The 23471-nt window shown below is 44.2% G+C and overlaps 1 protein-coding gene and 1 long non-coding RNA gene across 8 annotated transcripts; one reads left to right on the plus strand and one right to left on the minus strand.

The window, feature by feature from the left end:
• Window positions 1–397: 397 nt before the first annotated feature.
• PCARE (photoreceptor cilium actin regulator) lies at window positions 398–11237 on the plus strand (the record flags this gene model as incomplete). The annotated part of the gene is made up of 2 exons (XM_079969170.1): window positions 398–4140; window positions 8932–11237. The coding sequence occupies 2 exons, from the start codon at window positions 398–400 to the stop codon at window positions 9059–9061; spliced, it is 3873 nt and encodes a 1290-aa protein (XP_079825296.1). The 3' UTR covers window positions 9062–11237.
• On the minus strand, window positions 7392–23381 carry LOC307212257. Of its 7 annotated transcripts, XR_013836905.1 has the most exons (6): window positions 21284–21371; window positions 15408–15548; window positions 14252–14331; window positions 13954–14009; window positions 13569–13601; window positions 7392–8398 (listed from the first exon to the last, which is right to left on the minus strand). It is a non-coding gene; the product is annotated as an uncharacterized lncRNA (long non-coding RNA). The 7 variants fall into 7 exon arrangements; XR_013836903.1 differs by lacking the exon at window positions 13954–14009; XR_013836904.1 differs by lacking the exon at window positions 13569–13601.
• Between the last annotated feature and the right edge of the window lie 90 nt (window positions 23382–23471).

Here is a 23471-nt window from a genome sequence, read left to right on the forward strand (position 1 = left end):
AACTAGCTGAGGGCTACTTAGCCTAATAAGCTTAAAATCTTATTTCTCGTAGACATCTGTCAAGGCAAAAGCAAGATACACACAACACAAGCACGCTTAATCCACTAGCTCAGGCTAAAGGCGATGGAGCTTGTGCGCTGCTGCTTTGCATCCAAAGGGGAGATTGCAAAGGCGAAGAATGCACTGTGCACATTTGTGGAGAGATGCACTGGGAACGCTGAAGTCTGTAATAGCTAAGAAGGCAACCTACCAAACTGTGGGCTGTTCAAGATGAAAGCTTCATCAGAAGCATAAGATCCTAACATCAACTGAACTTGTAAGTTTTTTCTGCCTTTTTATTCCTTCCTAGATCAGTTGGATATTTTCAGGAGTACAGAAGGATAGGAAGAGGAGCACAATGGGCTGCACTCCTTCACATAGTGATATTGCTAACCATAATGTGGCCCATGGAATCAAGTCACTAAACAGGGGTATCCTGCCAGTTGATCCAGAGGGTGAAGGTTCCCAGCTCCCAATGCTGATCAAATGCTCCTCTTCATTTGATCTTGAGGAGTTGTGCCAGGGAGAAACTCAAAGTAAAGATCACTTCTTTGAAAATTCATCAGATGAGGACAAAAATGTTAATTTCCGCTCCTCCTCTGAGGATCCTTCTCTGCCTGAGATTGACCAGGAAGAGAAGGAAATGGAAAGGGTAATCTCAGAGACTGAGATAGCCATATCTGAACTGACGGTGTCTCCCACCCATATGGTTGAGGTTATTAAGGTCAAAAAGCAAAACTCTTCTGCATCGGAAGAAATTGGCTTTGCTTTGGAAGACAACGATGCAAACAGTGAAAAGCAAAATCCAAAGAAAGGGAAAAAGCAAAAGAGCAGCAGGCAGAGAAAACAAGGCCGTCATTGCAAAATTAAAGAAAAACCCAACCCACCCGAATGCAAGGCAGAGGAGAAGGTGGATTTCCCAGAGTTGCTTGTTAAAGCCCATCAAAATGCTTATGCCTATTTAAACCCCAACCTCTCCAAATACGAGGTTATCTTGTGCATGGCCAACCAGGCCACGGAAACGCAACTAATTATGCAGCAGATGGTGAGCTTTTTACTCCTTCGTTTTGATGAAATCAACCATCTTTTGGGAGAAATTGCCCAAGATGGAGAAGGCCTACTAAGAGATGTGGGAGGGAATCTTGCTTGGCCAGCTGGCAAAGGGAACCTGAAAGAACAGCCAGATCTCTTGCAGCAGTTGCTACAGTACACAGTCAATAAGATGCAGCTGTTAAATGGCACTGTGGCCTCTTTAACATCTGATGCCCTGCAGGAGTCCTGTAGCTTTCTACAATCTGCAGGTAGCAGCTTGGAGGAAAAACTGAAAGCAAAACAAGCTTTTGATGAGCGCTTGCTCAGGACAATAAAACTCCTTGAAGCATCTGCAGTCAAACCCTCTCACTCTCACCCTGATGATATGACTCTTTATTCTGAAGACAGTGGGATTGGGATTGACAGCGAATCGGTCAAAGACCTGAACCTTCTTGATAAACAGGGAATGCAAAAAAATTGTGATTCTTCTTTGCATGACCACCCATCCTTTAATCCAGCCAGGCCATCAGGTGAAGTCCAGTGGTCATGCACATCAGTACATGCCACAGGCAGATCCCACGACTGTGCCCTGGAAAGACAATTTAAGGATATATTTTACCCACCTGCACCGACCAAGAGTGTAATGCCTACTTCAGCTGTAGCTCCAGGAAGCACTGTTCTGCAGTATCAAAACATCTCCAAAACCTCTTCTCCTAACTCTATGAATTGTGGTGTCATTCATGAGGGTGGTTGTTTCAAAGACTGTGAGTCAACCACAAATGAAGACAGTGATGATAGTAGCTTGTCTGAAGAAGAAGGTGACAATTTAAGTCTGTCTGAAAAGGAAACTAAAGAACAGCCCACATCTTCGCCTGCAGCAACCTATAGTAAACGGAGGCCTTCCACCAAACGGATAGAGAGCCCAGAGAATGAGGAAATTACACTCAAGATGAAAGATGCCATTAGTGAAAAGATCAAGTTTGTCCCTGCTAAATCTGGGAAGAGGGATTGGGTGGAAGATGAAAATGGGAAGATGCTGCGGCGGCCTAGCACAGCAGCTGGAAGCCAGAAGGCACCAGTTAAAAAGAAAAGGTCTAGGTCAGAGGAGTCTCTGAAAAGTCGTGCCGAGGACCCAACCCTTTTAGAACTTCAAAGGACTCAGAAGGGGCTTGACAAAAGGCTGGAAATGTTTTACACACTTAATGGAAACAAGGATCTAAACGATAAGACAGCATCACTGAACCCAAAAGAGCCATCTAACTTGCAAGATTCTGAGCATGTTATTCATAGATCGTCCACTAAGAAACTGAAAGCATCTCTTGCTAAAAACTTCAGCATATTGCCTAATCAAGATAAAGTCCCTTTGTTTAGGTGTGATCAAAATGCTTTCGGCCAACAAACTGGTGAAAGGAAATGTCGAAAGCCTGTCACAAGCACCACCCCCCCAATGGATCCAACATCTAAGAAAGAAAACGAGCTTCCTGGAACACAGAAGCTGAACAGTGTTGGTTGTGCTCCACCCCGCAAATCTGTAAAGAAGTTAATTGAAACATTCAGCACCGCTGAAAGTCTTGTGAAACCTCCAAGTGTAAGAATTTTGGGCCCAATAAAATGCATCAGAAAGTTTGGACTTCCAAGCATCACTCCCAGTCTCCCACTTCCTAGAGGACTTGCGCCTTTAAATCACAAACATAGAGTTTCACCAATAGGAGACATAAATTGTCGAAACATCAATCCAGCACACTGTACCTTGGGTACCACTGGGTCACCTGTATTTGCAAGCAGAAGTGGCACAAATGGGGATTCTGATGATGATGGCGATGACAGTGATGACATGGAAGACCTGCCCCCACCACCTCCTGAAATGTTGATGGACATCTCACCTGATTCAGCTACATCTCCAAAAGATGCAACAACAGGAGAAAACTATTCAGAAATTGCTAAAACAAACGAGCATTTCACCGCTAAAAAAGTTACTCACATTTCTGAGCGAATGAAAGCTTCTCTGTGTTCCATTGACTTGTTACCAAGTAAGAATCTGAACAGTCCCAGTCTCATTACTAACAAAGCAACAAAAAGTGCTAGGGTGGACTTCAGACCAAGAAAATATTCCCTGGAGTTGAATTCCAGCTATGTGTCTGATAACAACCAAGACATGTCATCAGCATCCCCAGAGGAACATGAAGTAGAAGAAACTACAGATCTGTATAAGCAGACATGTAAGCTCATAGCTCTTCAAAATCCTAAAGAAATGCCAGAACAGGATGCACCTGAGCCAGGAAATAAAGACTGTAGCACACCTTCAGCTCAAAAGCGAGGCTCTCCTGATTCACCCAGCGGAAGTGAGAAAATGACTGGCTTTACCAAACGGGTGTCCCCCGCAAGAACACCACCTTCATCACCCCCCAGTGAGAAAAGGCTCCTAAGCCCACCACTACATCACAGGCACATAAACCAAGCTTCTTCCCCCACTACCCACCGGCAGCCAAGCCCCCCTGCTAATCCCAGGGCATCAAGCTCTCCAACACAAAGGAAGCAGCCTTCCCCACCAACCCAACAAAACCTGTCTAGCCCACCATTGGGACGCAAACAGCAGAGCTCACCAACCCACCGGAAAGTGTCCAGCCCACCAGCACTCCGCAGAGAAGCAAGCCCACCTCCTTTCTCAACAACCCCATCACCACCAACTTCCCCATCTTGGTTGCACAAAGGATTACGAAATCACCTGGACTCTGGGAATGAGCAGCAGACGCCCATCCTGAAGATTGTCAGCAATACACGCTCAATATTTTGTCCAGCCACTTCCTCGTTATTTGAAGCCAAGCCGGTGTTGCCACCTAACAGCTCCACAACAGAGGCTACGGCGGACCATCCCGAAGGGTCGGCATTTGTGCAGAGAAACAGCAAACACCTCAGGCAATGTGGGGATCAACAGAGGAGGGTGTCCCTCAGTGCTGCCAATCCCCAACCTTTTGTGCGGAGGAGTTCCTCTGATCGCAGGCCAGGATTTCAGCGTCCGCTGCCATTCTTTGCCACATCTGGTAGTGAACCTGTGCTAATTCAAACAAGGTAAGAGCCAATATTTTCAAAGCCTTTAAGTTGCATTTAGATGTATAGTCAGCCTTATAGTCCAGGCAAGTAACGTTGCACCAATATCTGTCGCTAATATCTCTTTCCTACAAGTAGGATTTGTGTGAGTGAGGAATAGGTAAAAAAAGAAACAACACCTGTTCCCTTGTGTTACATCTGCACATGGGTTTTGAAAATGCACAGTGAAGTGAAGCAAATCCTTCCCCCATTCCTCTCTTGCCCATATTTGCCCATATGACAGCTGGGGAACCACCCCAACATCAGCACCACCAGCCATGCTGCCAACTTGACTGGCTTTCCACGTAGTACTGTCATGTGAGTCCATGCTGGGCGTGGGTGTGGGAAACCCAGGATTCTAAAACCCTGCTCACCTGTGACACCTGACTAAGTGCCCTTATGCCTCGAATATCTTATTTCACAAAGTTACAGTGACGCTGTCAGGCTCTCTGAACTCTCCAGTTTTTCAGGCAGGGGTTTCTACCAGCCCCACCTGGAGATGCCAGGGATGGAACCTGGGACTTTCTGCCCAGGTCCTCTGCCACTGAACGGCGACCCTTTCCCACCCTGCAAAGTGTAGGATGCAGATGTAAGAAATGCATGATGGGCTACTTTTCACACTGCAGTTTAAAAGCCTATGTGCCTTTCCATGAGTTACCTACTGCAATGATTTGTTTATAGAACTAGCTCATAGCATGAAGTATGAGAATTCAGAAGCATCCTTCAGTTTTCAGTTGTGTCCTGATCATACACTGGGCGTTTTGACAGAACATTATTATTATTATTATTATTATTATTATTATTATTATTATTAAATTTATTACTTGCCCTTCACCCTATGATTCCAGGGCAGGTTACAACAATTTAAAATACAATGTCATCATCATAATTTATTACGGTCAAAGACCAGCTCGAAAAGCACAACTGGGACAGCTTTCAAAAGAATAAAATATACATTTAAAGCAGTGTACAACAACAGCTTAACGATTAAAATCTAAGATAAGCTACCATACAAATTTGGGCTACCATACAAATTGGCCCTAACACCCTGGAGGCCAATTTCAGCTGTTTTCCTAGCAAACTAATTTATTTCGGTGGGTGGTCTGCGCCTGCAAATCTGCGCGCAGAATCTGGCGACCATAAATACAATGTTTTAAAAAAAGTTTTTAAAACTTACATGTATCGGCCAGGGATATAGGAAGCTGTCCTATACTGAGTGAGACCATTGGTCCATCTAGGTCAGTATCCTGTACGTTGACTGAGCATGGGATTTCAGAAAGGAGACACTTCCAAACCCACCTAGAGATGCCAGGGATTGAATTTAGTGCCTTTTGCACTGAGGCCTTCCTGGTGGGAAGAATTTTACCACAACTGCATACCAAATGGTAGATTCCCCCCCCCCCTCACCACTTGACAGGATGGTACATTCTGTTTCTCAGGTGGTTATGAACATGCCATGGTACATTGCAACTTGGGAACAGTTTGAGACATTTGTCCAACAATTCTCAGGTTTTAACTTGACGTTACAGGATTCGTATTGCTAAAGGCATCATTTACCTTTCCTGGAATAATTTTATTTTCCTTGCATTACAAAGAAAAGAGAAAGAAGTGGTATGGGACTGTTGCTTTCCTGTCCTGTAACATTAAACCTTCTGCAAGAGTCCAGTTAAGCCCTCAAACCAGCAGAGATTGCAGTCCTGCTGATTTACCTCAGGAATATGTATTCTGGGAAGAAAAAGAAGCTATCCGAGCACCTCTGATCTTCTAATCCCTTGTTTTGTTTCTGTGTTTAACCAGCTCTCTTCAACCTTGGGTTCAGCCTTTCAACTTGTAAACAAAACAATAAAGAGGCAGAAGAGTGCCCGGGGGTTGTTATCCTAGAATAACTGATTATGTAAACGCCCAGGATCAGTTTCCAATGAAGCGTTTGCTCTTTCCCTGTACTCTGGGCTCTCTCTTGAGAGAGATGTGTCACTGGCCCCAATTAGAGAGCTCTGGCGTCTGTTGTAGCTTCATAAGTACCAGGGGAATGGCCTGTCGGTGTTTTAAGCTATGGGAACCAGAAACCATCTGCTCACATAATAGGAGGGGGTTAGGGAGTTACTTTGCTCTTATGAGGCTGGCCTTTTGCTGGAATTTAGCTGAGGGGCACGTTTTCACAGCACGGATGCTCTGCTCGTACAAATCCCGCTAATCCATAATAGGATTTGTGCATGTGTAATAGAAAAAAAAGTTTATTTTAGTCCAATGATGGCTATCAGATTAAAGGCCTTTCCATGGGGTAACAGCTGGGAGAGGAGCTTTGAACAAATACTGTTCAAATATTCCACTTAACTCAGGGCCACAAAGCTGGTTTAATGACTCAGACCCCAAGCAAAGCCTAGGGTCATCTTTCCAGATACAGGGTAAATTTGTACTGGATCAGGACCTCATCAGGATATTATTCTTACTCTTCTTTTAAGGGTATAAGACAGCAACCCTATACTCACTGAACTCCCTGGTACTTACGTGTGAGTAGGCATGTGTAGGATTGTACGGTGTACCAAACACTTGTAAAATAAAAAATATGCCCTTTTCCCTTATGGGGTATCCAAGAGCCCATATAGAGTCCTTACATAGGTTCCCTATTGGTAGGAGAGAATAACAGAGGCCAACCAGAGAATATTGAGAAGCAAAGCAGCTAGTAAGCTTGATCTTTATTGATCTGTTGCAACAGGGTGCTCCCCCTCACTCGCAGGAAAGGCGGAGGACCCACAAAAATGCTGTGCAAGGGTTTATAAAGACTTTTGAAATTCCCATCCTCTAGATCAAGACCACCCCCAGAAACATTATGCATACATTACAGAAGGGGTGTAACCTAAGACCACCCCTCAGATACATCCCACATACATCACAGAAATTTTAATATTGTTTTTCTCCTGTTGTTGTTTATCTCCTGTCTGGCAAGTTACTTGATTGGATTGCCTGGGGAGCCTGGCCATTCTTTTGTAGTGGTAAAATACTTATTTTCTGGGCCAGGTCACAGGCTCACACCTTAATCATATCTTAAATGTGTCCTTAAGACAGGATTTGTGAGGAAAGAGACAATGGGGAGACTTTTCCAGTTTGACCTTGCAGAGAAAACATTTGGTCAGTTTAGGAATCAAAATGGTTCCAGGTTGGCCTTCCTGTGTTGATCTATGTATGTGCGGTTATGAACATTGACATATATCTAAGACCATAAAATTCCTATCACACACTCCACATTATTTTTCCATTAACGGAGCCACATAACATACACAGAAATAGAGGACAAAATTTAAAAGAGGATAAGATCAAGGACACACACAAAATCCAGGTACAGATTTTGTATATTCAAGTACTTAAATTTAACTCTCTGTTGATAAACGCTACCCCAAACTCTGAAAGGTGCAAGATGCCACGGTTTCCAGGAATGTTTAACCAGGGTCTGTGCTTCCTTTTGGAAAATGAGGCACAGGTGTCTTTATGATATATGGTTTATTTGCACAAATATACATTCTGAGCGTACAATGGAGGGGTTCACAGCTTCAATACCCCAAGAGGTTCTCGCCGCTCCAGTTGCCACAGCAGCCTTGGATTTAAGCTGACCCCAACCATTGCTCTCAAATGTGCTCTCTGCCCCTCTCCTCAGCCTGCTGCGCTTTACAGATGGCCATTATTTTCTCTTATCACTGCAATCCTAAACTCTACTCTGCTTTATCTTTGCTAGCTATTTCAGAACTCAAGGAGAGGCTCCACCTATTTGCCAGTTTCCACAGTCTTTATTTTCTGTTAATGGCCCACCTCTTATGTAATACAGAATCATAGAACTGTCTGGTAGCCCATTTTAACACTCCAAGCAATGATTAAATTCTAACACCTACCAGACCCAGGAATTTAGGGGAAACTGGCACCCGCAAACCCTGGCCACCCACAACTCATAACAATATGTATATTGGTGCTCTTTCATTAATTGCATTTGTACCAAATCATGTTATCTTTTATTGTTTGAACATGAAATATTGATGCAGATAGCACAATCTATTTTTTACCTTGTCCAGCAATTACTTAATTTATGGGAAGTAGTCAGATATATGTTACATTATATACTCGTGTCATCAGTGTGAGAAGCACTACAGACAGGTCCTTTACCCAGAGGTGCTTCCTGGGGCTGATGGGAGATGTAGTCCAAAACATCTGGAGGGTGCTAGGTTGGTAAAGTCTGTGATAAAACATATACCTATGAAGAAACACATGTGAATGTGAATTTCATGTGAATATTCAGCATTCTGAAAATCTCAGCTTTCAGTTATGAAACCATGTGCACATTTGCTTAATTTTTTACAAGTATTACTGTTATTATTTATTAAATTTATATACTTTCCTTCACAACATAAAAATACAAATTGAGAACACAAAATACACAATAAAACAAAAATTAAAACAAACCAATAGTCCTCCTCGCTTTATTTTTTTTATTTGCATACTTTACACAGATGACAGAAGTGTACTTTTCTTGATGCAGAATTTGGGTTACCTTTGACGACTTGTGCTAATAATTCTTAGCTCCCAAATGGTGATAGATTTTTATGTAATGGAGCTTCATTTTGGTATGAGGCAATTAGAATTTAAAACTGGATTGTACAGAATAATAAACACCTAAATAGCTGCTGATGGTGTTCTATCATGAGTTTACAAGTTATATCCATTCTTTCGCTTTTAAAAGGTCATACATCATTAGCCTTTGGTCTTAAATGTCTTCTCTTTTTGCAGAATGGAAGAGAGCCATAGGAAAGAGGTGGACTCTTGGAACAGTCAATGTTCCTCTGAGGGCAGAAAAGCAGGCAAGTCATCTTCCCACCCTGAACTCTACATTGTGGGCCAAGGACTCCAGAAGGACTGAGTGGAAGTGATAATGCTGGCATCTGGAAAGCTGTGGCCCAGGACCTAGAATATTTTCATGTGTAGCCCCAAGCTGCAATGTTTCACTTTCTTCACCATGTCAAAGAAGAATGAATACTGGTTCCTGGTTTAGCATCACAGACCTTTGGAACTTGAGTTCTGAAGGTCATCCTGACCGGCTTTCACCTCCAAGAGGAGAGATCATCCCCCAACCTGCATGGTCACAGACCGGACCACTGTGAGCTACAGAGTGTATGAGAACTGCAAGGAAGTACTTACAGAGCAGATAGTGGCAGATCACCCCAAGGCCACCTTCCTGGGCACCACATGCCAGCATTGGGTGGGGCCAGAGGCAAAAACAAGCACAGCCAGAGCAATGAATGTGATTTTTACCTCTGTACAGCAGGCTACCCCTATAACACTCTCCTGAAAGTAAGCCCCGTTGAGTTCAATAGGCCTTACTTCCAAGTACACAGGTATAAAAAGGTAAAGGTAAAGGCCCCCTGGACGGTTAAGTCCTGTCAAAGGCAACTATGGGGTTACGGTGCTCATCTCGCTTTGAGGCTGAGGGAGCCTGTGTTTGTCCACAAACAGCTTTCCGGGTCTTGTGGCCAGCATGACTAAACCGCTTCTGGCACAGCAGGACACCGGGATGAGTGCCAGAGTGCACGGAAATGCCATTTACCTTCCCGCCCTCCGCAGTGGTACCTATTTATCTACTTGCACTGGCGTGCTTTCGAACTCCTAGGTTGGGAAGAGCTGGGACAGAGCAACAGGAGCTCACCCTCTCACAGGGATTCAAACTGCCAACCTTCCCATCAGCAAGCCCAAGAGGCTCAGTGGTTTAGACCACAGCACCACCCGCATCCCACATGTATAGGATCACACTAAAAGGCATGTTTGCACCATAAGAATTCCCACTCTTTCGTGCCTAGAAGGAAATGGAAGCATGAAGAACTATTCTTCCAGGAGCAGTTAAAAAAAAAAAGGTAGCCCACTTTATTCCTGCCCCAGTATGGACTGTCTCTCAATATCAGGAATAACTTTTGTCTACAGAGCAAATGAACATAACAGAGCAGAAGGTATGGCATAGGCAGCTGCAATGAGCAGATATTTCACCTGCTAGCCACTCCGTGTTTGGACAGTGCAGGTAGACTATAAAACTAGGTGGCATCTCAGGGAATTCTAATGGATTCTGAATTTCAGTTTTGCATGGGCTCACTCAAAAAGAGAACGAAAGGCAGGCAGCCAATGCACAATAATATCAATGAAATTTAATAATGATTTAGATAAGGCTCTCTTTCCAAGGTCTGGGGTTCCCCCCCCCCCCCAGATGATGTAGCCTTAGCCACTGTGTAATCTCATTGCTTCTATATCACAGAAAAGCTTCATCTTGATTCCTGATGAGAGCAAATGTGTCATGCCCAATCAGGTCTTTTTAGTAGCACTCAAAAAGCATCTGCATATTTCATGGAACGGGATCACGGGCCCAATCAACCAAGTTTTTCTCTCATTGTGATAATGTTCATTTGGTTCATAAGGTGGCACCAGAGAAAGGAGTCCTTTATTTGCTCCTGCATTAATATGGATTAAAATGGCTCTCCCCAGCCTGCTGCTGTACAGATGTTTTTGGCTACAACTCCCATTCCCCATCCCCAATCACAGGCGTTGACTGGGGCTGATGGGAGATGTAGTCCAAAAAGTCTGGCGGACAGCAGGTAGGGGAAGGCTGGCTTAAATATAAGGCTACACTTGAGATTGAAGGCAGACCATCAATTTATTTATGAAGTATTTTTTAAAGAATAATTACATAAGCACATCAGTTCCACATTTCTGCTACCAACCAGCTTTATATGACTCTATATTGGTTATTGGCTTTTTAAAAGTTTCTGTATTTTTTTAAAGTTATGTTACACTGCTATGTATATTTGTGTAAATACCATTTCCATTTTTCACCAAGTCTGTATATTTGTGAATATGAATTACACAGTGATGTATATTCAAAACTTACATTTCTTCGCTTTATAAGCCACGGTGAGAAGCCTTGCCATGGAATAAATTATCTCTCTCTTTCTTTTTTAGTTGCAGAGTTTTATATTGCATTTGTACTTTTGTGGTTTTCTACCAAGAAATTGTTAAAATAAACGTAATCTTGAAGTTAAGATCATAGGATTATATTCAAAGTAGTGTTAAGAAGATTGCTTGCACTGATGGAACAATCTCCTCTCCCACCCCGTTATGCACTGCTCTGGGGGTTCTCAGATTTGGGGAGGGTGCATAGTGGGGAAAAGAGGGGGGGGAGTCCCTTTGCACTAGCTGGAATTGTTGATCTAACTTCTGCTAGTGCAACTGTTTAGTTGTACATAGTCTCCAGTTGCAAACTCCTGGAGATAGCTGAACATGGGTCTTCTTCATTGGACTGATTTTGGAAAGATTTGCCTTTTTGGGTTTCATAATAGATCTTTGTACATCTGCAAATCTTGCGGTTCCCCAAACATGACAATACCTTCCTCGTGTTTCTCAGTGGCCCTATGTTGGTCAGATTTCTGTCAATTCCTATATATGCTACTAAATGGAGCAACAATATACTGAAAAGCAATTTCCCATGTTTCTGTCACATCCCTATCATCACGCTGTTGTGTTACCAAGAAACAGAAAACAGGGCAACATTTTTTAAGCCAGAGAGGTGAGCCCGTGTAGATAGGTGCAGGTTGAAAGCATAAGGAGCGGCAAAGGAGGACAGGTGAAATTTATTGATGGAGAAGAGAACTTCATATGACTGAGGGCAGCAGTAGCATGTAAGGGGTGATCAAAAAGCAGTAGTACTCTCTTGGAGGCAGCTGCCCGTGTTCATCAGGATAAGGTAGGGCATGGCAAGAGTAGGGGAGCTCCAAGCTGGTGACATTGGGGTCCCAAGGTTGTGTGTACACTTGCAGGACGCCAATGCAGGCAAGGCAGAACTGCCCTGACCTCACCACTGCCTTCTCCTGCCCCATGCAGTGCCACCATGACTGGGGGGCCACTGCTGGCTGAGAGCGTTGCAACCAGGTAAGCAATTGCCACAGGCAACTGAGGCAAAGATACACTGGGATTTAAAGCAAGGATCCTGTACTGGTTCTGGGAGTAGGCAGGAAGCCAGCACAGGGATTGAATGACAATCACACGGTCTGAGCCATGTGAATGCTGGATGATTCAAGCAGCAGAGTGCTGGACAGAGGTGAGGAGGCAAAGTAGGATCAACAGGCCAGGAAAAAGACGGACACATTAGTCAAGGTGCTGGGAGACAAAGAAGTGAATCAGCATATATAAGCCCACCCTCTGCAGACCAACTCTGCATCATTATGAGATCCACAGGTGCCATCTCGCAACAAAGACTAGGTGCCCGCAACAAAGGGCTTCAACTTTGCCCATTGACTTTGAGGAGGCCCAGCCCCCCCAAATATATTATTGTGGGTGCCGAAGCACCCACCGCCCCCTGGAGTTGGCTCCAGTCATTAGATCTATATTTGCAGGTTTATATATACTAGTGTGCTACCCCCTCCTGGTAGATATCAATCAATCAGCTGGGGATGTAACCATGTGTTGAAGTTAAATTCCCAAGAATTAGCAGCATTCAATCTCATTTTATACCCGTGTTGTTGTTTTTAAGAGATTGTCTTTTATTTTTAAACTGCCTTTTCAAAAATATTTTCTCGATTGAACACGCACTGCCCTGGATTCACTATTGCTACTGTCATGGCCTCAGCCCAAGGGTTAAACCTGGATTATCATGAGCAGATCCACTTTGCAAGGCTAACCAGCTTAGTTTCTAAACGCACAGATAGTGGCCTGGCAGGAAGCTTAACACACTGCGAAGTTTCCTGTGTGCTTCTCACCACATTACCTTGCAAGAAAGTTCCAGCGGTGTCAGCTTCCCAGCCAGGAGCTGCCGTTGGCGTAGCCACAAGGCAAGGACTTCATGTAGCCTTTCATTTGCAGCCCATTACCTGAACAACAGCTGTGCTGGCATGTGCACAGCTTAAACCTTAAACTCTGGACAGTGTGAAATTCCAATGCTGAGAATCTAAATCAGCCAAAGAGTCTGCGGAATGGAGTGGGTGCGAAAGATTATGCCCCAGTAGTGTCTCTCATTGCCCCTCTCATAGCTTCAGCAAACTTGGGTCCAAGCTTTTTTAAATGCACACTTTCCACTAATGCATGCGTGTCTCGGAGTGGAGACGTTTGTCACAAAATTCGGGAAATTGTGAAGGATAGCTGTGTTTCAGTTTACTCCTTGTTGCAGGAAGCGTGAATTAGGTAGGCTCACATTTAAAACACTCACTGAACTGAATTTCTTCCCCCATCCACAGTGTGGACACCCTAAACCGAGAGTTGGCTGTGTGTTTGGCAACAGCTGGAGAAGGATTGTTTGGATCTATAAATATCTATCACCTTCTCAAGTGGCTGCTTAGCTCAGAGGTAAATGATCATGGGTAGAGCTGAGCTAGTAATTCCTTTCCTGGCCATACCTTTCTGTTGAGGTTGAATTGACATCTTCGGAGCTAGAAAGGAAAACAATAATAATAAAATACTGCTAACTGTTGATCCTTTGAGGTTTTATTTTACATTTCTGAGCTAAGGATAGGATCGAAATGTACTGCATTTGTTTCCCTCTGATGTGAATGGGGAAGGCATCCGATTCGGAGAACTCTGTTAGTAGATATTTACATTTGCAGGAGTTTTAAGCCTGCTGCTGAGCTTTATCGTCATCTTCAAAGGGTGGCAAGGCAGACGTGGTGTGAACAGCAACAGCTCAGAGATTAATTCTGCAGGAATGGCTGCTTCCTGTGGCTGCAGGGAGAACAAGGTTAGACATTTGTAATGCCTCTCATCTTATGCATTGGCAACACTTACCCATTAATATTGACTGAGAGGCGGGTGGGATGGGCATGTTTGAATCTTTTCCTCTGCTGGTATAAAGGAATAGAAAGAGGGAAAGGCACGACATAAACCTTTGCTAGTTTAGCGAATCCCTTGTTTTCGCTGGCATGAGGTCAGCTTTATCTTGAAACAGTAAGCATCTGGAATGTGATGCCATGCTGCCAGTGTCCAAATATGCCTTGACAGTCTCATGTTGTCAACCAAAGAACTACAAAACTTATCAAAACACCAACATGGCAAAAATTACTCACATGAGCAGAATTTCACGAACCCCAGCAATAGCATCCCGCAAACAGGAGAGAGAAGTTTGTGGTTCCCTGAACACTTTGAGCCAGTTCCCATTCTTGAATTCTGAAAGGACAAAGACGGGCATGTAAAACCCTAACTGTATGCTTGGGGAGATGACAGCCATATTTATAACAGTCACTGAACTTTTTCCAGCATCTGTGATCAGCGAAACAGCTCCCCAGGTGAGCAGTCCACAGAGCAGCCTTTCCTCGCATGAGCACATGGACAAAGCTGATGGTGCGAACAGGTGTTTCTCAGATGTTAAATCTATGTAGAGTTAATTTCCAAGAGGATTTAAGAAGAGACTGCTGGATCAGGTCAATGGCCTATCTAGTTTAGCATCCTGTTCTCATAGTGGCCAACCACAAACATCTATGGGAAGCCCACAAGCCTGAGCGCAACAGTACTCACTCCACCTGTGATTCCCAGAAAATGGTATTCAGAGGCAAACTACCTCCAAAGAGAAAGTAGAACACAGTCATTACTGATATAGTCACTGTAAAGTCGGTTACAGTTAATGCCACTAGTTGGTGCCAGCAATAACAGCGCTGTACAAGCAAAATATTCTTGGTTACTCAGCAACCTCAGAGTGTGTGTCTGCTCCTTCCTGCACAGCACTCACAACAGAACAACAACAACCATGTGTGTTAAATAGTGGGTAGACATAGCAGACGACGCAGCGATTTCTCCAAAGCAGCTCTTTATTTGTAAGCTGGAACAGAACTGAACAGCAAACGGCTCAGCCGGCCTGCTTTTATAGGCAGCCGGCTGTCAACATTGTAACAACAACCCAGGGTTTCCCGCCTAAAGTAACTGACGTGGACCTGAGTGAAAACTATATACACGATACTCCTGGTGGCCAGGGTGAGAACTTCAATACATAACAATGTGCCTCCCATCTATGTGTTACTGAGCATTTGAAAAGGGCTCTCAAGGTTCAAAACAAACCACATCAACAGACAGTGTAGGTGAAGGACTGTAGAAAGTACTATGCAATTTCAGTTGAATTTCTCAGGGTCCAAATGAGAAATAGTGCCGTTTCTCTTACTACACAAAGCATTGCCTTGCACATTTGGGGTGTGGGTGTGTGTGTGTGATATAAAATAAACTCCATCCCTCCTCTCCGGCATCAATCTCACTTGTGATCTTCACATGGTCCACTTGGCCAGCCTCTCAGTGTAATTCATCCTAGGTACCTGCCTTCTATAGCATGGGTCTCCAACCTTTTGCCCAGTGGGTACATCTGGAATTTTGAGAAGTGCTGTGAGCACCAGCGACATCTAAAAGAGCAGAAAGATTGGGTGAATTGGGGGGGGGACACTTTGTTAAGCTGGCTAAATTTACTTCTTATTTAAGGGGGAAAGCATCAGGAGACAGAAGGAATGGATTCTGGGGAAGTTGATCCCTCTTTATACAATATTGCCATGAGAATTATTGTCTTTCCCAAGCCCAAACAGGATTAGATTTTTTTTTTCTTTCAGCTGAACTGTCCCCCCCCCTTTATGTATGCAATTCTAATTTAATAGTCACAATAAAAGTGAGAAGAAAAAAGCAGGCAGATGTTGGACAACAGAACAAGTGAATCAGTAATGGTGTTTGTAATTTATTTGTAGATCTATGATGGTGCTGGATATGGCTGCTTGTGTATCATTGTTTAAAAAACAATGTATTGCAAAGGAAGAGATGCTATTTAAAAATTAAATTTTGAAATCTTTTGAAAGACAGAAAGCAATAGGATGGTGCAAACATTCGCTCATATCAGCCACCCCCATGATTAGGAAAAAAAGGCCTCTGCATCAGCCACTGCCATGCTCATTCACAGAGAGCAGCTCTTTGCACCTCTCTTCTGTTCAGAGCACTAGGGAGGGTGAGTGTCCAATCCTGGTATCCAATACTGAGCCAGTGAAAACAGAAACTGAGCAGAAAGAGCAAAAGGTCTCCCTTACATCGTGGGTTTTTGAGGAGGCATTTACTGAGACCTTTCATGGGTACCACAAGAGCTATTGGTGGGCACGCTGGCACCAGTAGGCACCAGAATGGCAACCATTGCTCTACATTTATCAACAGCTTTATGATCTGCATTAAAAATAAATAAATCATATCCCACCGTCCATGCACAGAATTCAAGGCAAAGAATTCAAGACAGCACACAAAGTCCTTTGTACTGGCAATTTAAAACTACACAGGAGGTTCTGTTCTGTTCTATTTTTAGGGAACTCACTGTAAAGGAATGTTTAATTCCCTTTCGCTTGTATTAAAAAATAACAAGGGATGTAGTGGCACAAGAAGAAAACCTCGGAGAATTTAGGACAGGCTGCAAACTCAAGGGCCTCTTAGCTTCTCCGACAGTGGATTTTTCTATGTTCTGTGTATATATACCAAGTGCTGCTCCCTCTGGCCTCGCAAAGGTCAAACTAGTGAGATGGAGTGGAAAGTGGAACACTCTGTTTGTCAACAGCCTTGACTCCAGTAGAGGCAGATGCAACTTGAGATGGTTCAGAACTCTTGCCAGCCAACAACTGCCCCGACTGTCACTGACTGATCTTTTTCTGGTAATGCTTGATAACTGGGGTCGTAGTTCATACTGGGTCTGCTGCAGAGCAAGCAGTAGATTATGACTCTATATTAAACTGACTATCCAGGTCAAAGGAGCACAATGAGAGAGAGAGAGAGAACATTTTATGAGTGCAAGTTAGAGGGAAGACTTTACTGTTTTGGGGGGACAGGAGGCAGGCAGGTGTGGAGGATTCCCTGGTCCTGAATGGGGTAACTGTGCCCCTGAAGGACCAGGTGCGCAGCCTGGGAGTCATTTTGGACTCACAGCTGTCCATGGAGGCGCAGGTTAACTCTGTGTCCAGGGCAGCTGTCTACCAGCTCCACCTGGTACGCAGGCTAAGACCCTACCTCCCCGCGGACTGTCTCGCCAGAGTGGTGCATGCTCTGGTTATCTCACGCTTGGACTACTGCAACGCGCTCTACGTGGGGCTACCTTTGAAGGTGACCTGGAAACTGCAATTAATCCAGAATGCGGCAGCTAGACTGGTGACTGGGAGTGGCCGCCGGGACCACATAACACCGGTTCTGAGAGATCTGCACTGGCTCCCAGTACGTTTCCGAGCACGATTCAAAGTGTTGGTGCTGACCTTTAAAGCCCTAAACGGCCTCGGTCCTGTATACCTGAAGGAGCGTCTCCACCCCCATCGTTCAGCCCGGACACTGAGATCCAGCACCGAGGGCCTTCTGGCGGTTCCCTCATTGCGAGAAGTGAGGCTACAGGGAACCAGACAAAGGGCCTTCTCGGTAGTGGCGCCCGCCCTGTGGAATGCCCTCCCATCAGATGTCAAAGAGATAAAGAATTACCTGACATTCAGAAGACATCTTAAGGCAGCCCTGTTCAGGGAAGTTTTTAATATGTAATGCTGTACTGTTTTTAACACTGATTGGGAGCCGCCCAGAGTGGCTGGGGAAACTCAGCCAGATGGGCGGGGTATAAATAATAAATTATTATTATTATTATTATTATTATTATTATTTACATTTTCAAAAGTCCTTTTTAAAATACATGGATTTATTATACTTTTAAAAAGTTGAAAATCCAACCTGCACAAAGCATTGCTTTTTTCGTGGATACTGAAGCAGGCATAACAGAACCTCAGACAAACAAAATTAAAACACCATATATATCACGCGTTGAGCTGTGACGAGCCACTGGGAAACAAGAGGGATGTAGACATTATCTGGAACTTGAATAAAATATTGTGGGGGGCCCAGGTAAGCCCTGTCCTGCATAATCGACCACATAATGCAGTGCACACACACACCATTTGAATGGGAATGCCCATCAACTTGGGGGGGGGAGTCCCCTCAAATATTTTATTGTGGGGGCCGAAGCCCACATGGTCCCTTGGAAGTTGGCTCCTATGCTCTGGAGAACCCCAAAGTTTGCACAAGTAGAAAAAAATACTTTGAAAAAAGGACCCAATTGGCCCAAAGACTGCTCAGCAACCACAGAACTCTGAGTGTTTGTTGGGGAATGTGGGGATGGAATGGAGTATTCTGAAGAAGCTCTGGTGGCTGGCTGGCATCCTGAACAGGAGCACTTCACACTGCACCATTTTATTACAGGCCCCACTTGTATTTATATATTATTTAATGGCTACTTACAAACCATCATAAGAATCAGTAGTGTACCCACCAGTACATCCTATGGCACCTGCAAAAAATCTCAATACGTATTGCTTCAGAAATTGACGGTGCACTAAAGACCTGCTCTTCCTGCTCATTTCCTGTCTGCCCTGGTTCAGCTTCTCCTACATTGAACAACATGCCCACATTAACTGGATGCCAAGGTTACGCACCTGCCATCCCATCTATTCTGAACAGAGGGGAGATGGAAATAAACTTCTCTCTGAGAGTGCTGCAGTGGCTGATGAAGGGAGACAAGGGGAAATAATTGGGGGTTTTAGCAGGAAAGGACATCTAGAGGCCAGGTCTACTTGCCGATAGACAACAGCTTTGCCCACCGAGGAACCATGGATGAAGAAACCTGGAATACAAGTTTCTTAGAGGCTAGGTCTACCTAGGCCTTGCCACTGCTCTGTCACCAGGTGACCCAGAAATAGTAGACTTGATATGCCTTGTGTGTTTATTTATTTGGAATATTTATATTGCAGCTCTCTGGGGAAAAAGCTCCTGTGGACTCCCATGCTTCTTCCTACCTGTACATATATGCAGGGCTTTTTTTCAGCTGGAACTCGCTGGATCTCTGTTCTAGCAACTCTCAGGTGCCATTGCCATTATAAGAGAACAGGGGAGGCGTTCATGGTGAGTTCCGGCACCTCTTTTTCTAGAAAAGTAGAACTGCATATGTATGTTGAATTTAAGAGGAAGGGTATTGGATCGTGCCTTGCCAGATATTCTCAAAGGATGGAATGCAGTTAGGAACACGGTGTATGGAAATCCCTGAGGATATGATGTAACAACAGCTATGCCTATCCATTAAAGTATATGGAGCACAATAAAGTCTTTAATTTATTATTCCCAGAACAGGTATATTAGATCAGGCTCAGGCACTTGAAATGTTCTTTATTTCTAACCTGATTACCTCAGGGCTCTAGAAAGGTGATGCTGCCAATATAGGGAGCTTTTCAAGTATGTGGCAAAGTACCAAACATTCAAACGACCTGCCGTTTTATTTGTAGGCCTTTTCCAAGCTGTGACCCAAACAAATTGACATCTATGCCTGGATTAAGGTATCCAAATTCAGAGTCAGCTGGTCAGGAATTAGCAAATACTGCTCTTGCCACCAGCATCCCTATTTAATTAAAGAGAAAAATAGAAGTGCTTTCTCTGTAAAATACTCCTCTGTGTTTATCATGAAGCTCCAAGGTTCACTTTATACGACAACCTAAAATGAGAACTCTCAGCTGAGTTTTTATCCCAGTTTCCTGCTCTCTTTTCTTTTTCCTTGAGTTCTGGTACTATGACTATAATGAGCTATAATGAGAGTGTTCTCATTTATTAGGGCTGTGTACCAGATTTAACTGAGGCTCCTTGCTGCTTTGGGAGGTGTAGATATGCAAGATGAACCAAATTTATTCCCCCTTCCGTCAGTTGCATGCCGGCTTTTTAATACCCCAATCAGTAATTTCAACAATCTTTCCAAATGCTGGTGGACTCCATTTCCCATCAGTCACAGCCAGCATGGACAATGATCAGGGATGAAGGGAGCTGTAGTCAAACATTATATGGAGGGTCACAGGTTTCTCATCCCTGCTTTGTAGAATAATTAAGGCAAGGCACATCTCTTAATCCCCCCCTTCTGCTTCTGTAATCTTCATAGAACTCTAGTTCAATGGTTGCCATTAATTTGATTCTGAATTGATTTTAGAATGTATTTTAGTTAATTGACTGTGTGATTTTATGTAGACTGCTATTTTTACTTGTTGTTAGCTGCTTCGAGCCCAGCTTTGGCCGGGGAGGGCGGGATATAAATTATTATTATTATTATTATTATTATTATTATTATTATTATTATTATTCCAGAAAAGGTTTAAAGTGCACACATACACAAAAGAATCATGGGAGCTGTAGATTGTCACGGTTGCTGAGAATGGTAGCTCGGTGAGAGGTAAATTATAGTTACTGGGATTGCTGCAGAGGATGTGTTTTAAAAGTAAGGTATGTATATAGCCCATGGCACATTCCAAAAGGAGGCAACCATCTCAGGCAGCAGATCCCAATGTAGACCATAGAATCATAAAATTGTAGAGTTGGAAGGGACCCCAAGAGTCATCTAGTCCAACCCCCTGCAAGGCAGGAATCTCAACTCAAGCATCCATGGCAGATGGCCATCCAACCTCTGCTTAAAGACTTCCAAGAAATGAGAGTCCACCACTTCCCAAAGGAGTCTGTTCCACAGCTCTTACTGCTCCAGAGCATTTCGGAAAATCACCGCAATCACTATATTCCACAATGGTCTTGTTTACAATAGTGTATTGGAACGAGTCCCTGGAAGTTCCAGAGTCCTTGCAGAATGCTGCTGTTTCAAGGTGGAGGGAACCTCAGAGAATTCCATGTTTTCCAAACCTCTTTGCCACATTACCAAAGAAAGTTATGCAATGATGACTTCACTGTTAAGGGAGCAGTGGTGAGTTGAGAGGACTACAAAGAAAACAGCAACATACTGCATCATATCAGATGAAAACAAAAACTATGGAGACTCATGCTTGTCTTTGAGTGACTTGATTCGTGTGTGTGCTTTAGGGGTACTCTCATTTTGACTCAAGAAAATCACTATTTTATAGTTCAAATCAGGGAAAATAAATACAGTAAATGGACAAAAGTACAAAGATTCACAAAATGTTTAGAGGTATGTGCACCTCCTGCAGCCCCCCAGAAAAAAGCACTGTGTGTGTAATATAATATTCCAGGTTCTCTCCTCTCACAGACTATTTTTAGGTCCAAATACTTCTTTAAAATATATTTATTTGTATTTTCAGATGGCCATACATACCCTGTTTCCCCGAAAGGAATACATCCCTCGAAAATAAGACCTACTTCCAGTTTTGCCTCTCGCTGTAATATAAGGCATCCCCCCAAAATAAGACCTCCCCAATAATAAAGCCTCCCTTGAACATAAGGCCTCCCTGAAATATAAGGCCCCCAAAGCTACCGTAAGGCGTCTTCTGACTCCTCTGGACCATAGCAGCGGGCGCCGCCGCACAGCTCACTGATTGGCCGCAGCGCAGATGGAGCTGTTCAGGCAGTGCGAGGTCTCTTTAAATCAGAGAGCCCGTGCTGCCGCCAGGACAAGTTGCCACCTGCTGCTCACTCTGCCCTGACAGAGTCTGGCTGACTCACAATTAGACAATAAATGTGTACTGTATTCTTCTTCATGGAAAAATAAGACATCCCCTGAAAATAAGACCTAGCGCATCTTTGGGAGCAAAAAATAATATAAGACACTGTCTTATTTTCGGGAAAACAGGGTATCACAGCCTGCAGAAAGGGTCACAGTAGAAACTTTGCATGCAAAAGATCTCAGTTTCAATCGCCAGTATCCCCAAGTAGGACTGGAAAAGACTTTTGACTGAAACCCTAGAGACCAGCTGCCAGTCGGTGTAAACAATATTGAGCTAGATGGAGTAAATGCCTGACTTGATATAAGCTGACTTCCTGTGCTCTAGCCCTCTAATTTATTTCCCTTCCTCCTCTCTACTTAGGAATGATTTCTTTGGACAGTTTTTGTCCAAGGCTGACAGAACTGCTTTGAAGTGACAGCTAAATACCTCAGCTTGGCATGGTGAAGTGAGCTGAGTGGGGAGGTGAAGTCTCTGTTGTATAACTGGTCACAACACAAATAATCAAACAAATAAAGAAGTTAGCAGTAGCTTTGCCAGAACTTCAACACCCACCTCAAAACAGTCATGCGAGGCCTAGTGGCAATAGCTACTTCTGATGTGTTAACATCATCATGAGGTGGCTTCTGCTCCTCAGTTTCATGTGACTAGAGTGCTCCTGGAATGCTGTTCCTTTGGTCTTACACTGCAAAGCTACCACTTTCAAATGCAAACTTTTCAAGTGAGCTACCTAGTTCACTGAACTTATTTTCAGGACTTAGAATCATTGAACTGTAGAGTTGGGAGAGATCCCAAGGGTCATCCAGTCCAACCCCCTGCGATGCAGGAATCTCATCCCCCATCCAGTTTGAAACCATACCAGACCCTGCTTAGCTTTCCAAATGTGCTAGCAGTTTTATTGACTTGGTGTTTGTTTTTTCATTATGCCATGTGAATGTAGTATTACAAAAAAGTATCCAACATCCCCTCACATCACACATGAATTGCATGCTGGAGCATCACAAGATGAACAGGAATGGAGCTGCTGGTTCCACCACCAGTCAACCACACTAGGATTGTGACAGTGCTTCTAATCTGTACCTGAAGGATAAAAAGAAGAATAAAAGGTAAAGGTAAAGGTACCCCTGCCCGTACGGGCCAGTCTTGACAGACTCTGGGGTTGTGCGCCCATCTCACTTAAGAGGCCAGGGGCCAGCGCTGTCCGGAGACACTTCCGGGTCACGTGGCCAGCGTGACATCGCTGCTCTGGCGAGCCAGAGCCGCACACGGAAACGCCGTTTACCTTCCCGCTGGTAAGCGGTCCCTATTTATCTACTTGCACCCGGAGGTGCTTTCGAACTGCTAGGTTGGCAGGCGCTGGGACCGAGCAGCGGGAGCGCACCCCGCCGCAGGGATTCGAACCGCCGACCTTTCGATCGGCAAGCCCTAGGCGCTGAGGCTTTAACCCACAGCGCCACCTGCGTCCCCTAAAAAAAAAAAAAAGAAGAATAGTCTGTGGCAATTAGACCTTATCAGAAGTAGGTATGAGAATCTGGTCCCAATAGTACAATGAGTCAACTGCCATCTGACACCACATATTCTACCCAACTGGCATCAGATTATAAAGGTTTCCCCGAGTTCCTTGCCAAAGGCCAAGTTCTCACCAAGGTGATAAACTGGTACCATTTCAAACTTCAGGCTGGAGAGCGCGCATGTCACGGTCCGGGTTACGGGCAGTCGGAGTCCCGGCTTGGTACGTTGGGACCGGGGTAGAGGTCGGGAAGCAGGAATCAGCAGTCCAGGGGTCAGGAAGCCAAGGGTCCAAGAGTCAGGATACCAGGCGTCAGGAAGCCGAAGCACAGC

The sequence above is a fragment of the Podarcis cretensis genome (assembly GCF_951804945.1).
Source record: "Podarcis cretensis genome assembly, chromosome: 3".
In the NCBI taxonomy this organism is placed as follows: Eukaryota; Metazoa; Chordata; class Lepidosauria; order Squamata; family Lacertidae; genus Podarcis; species Podarcis cretensis.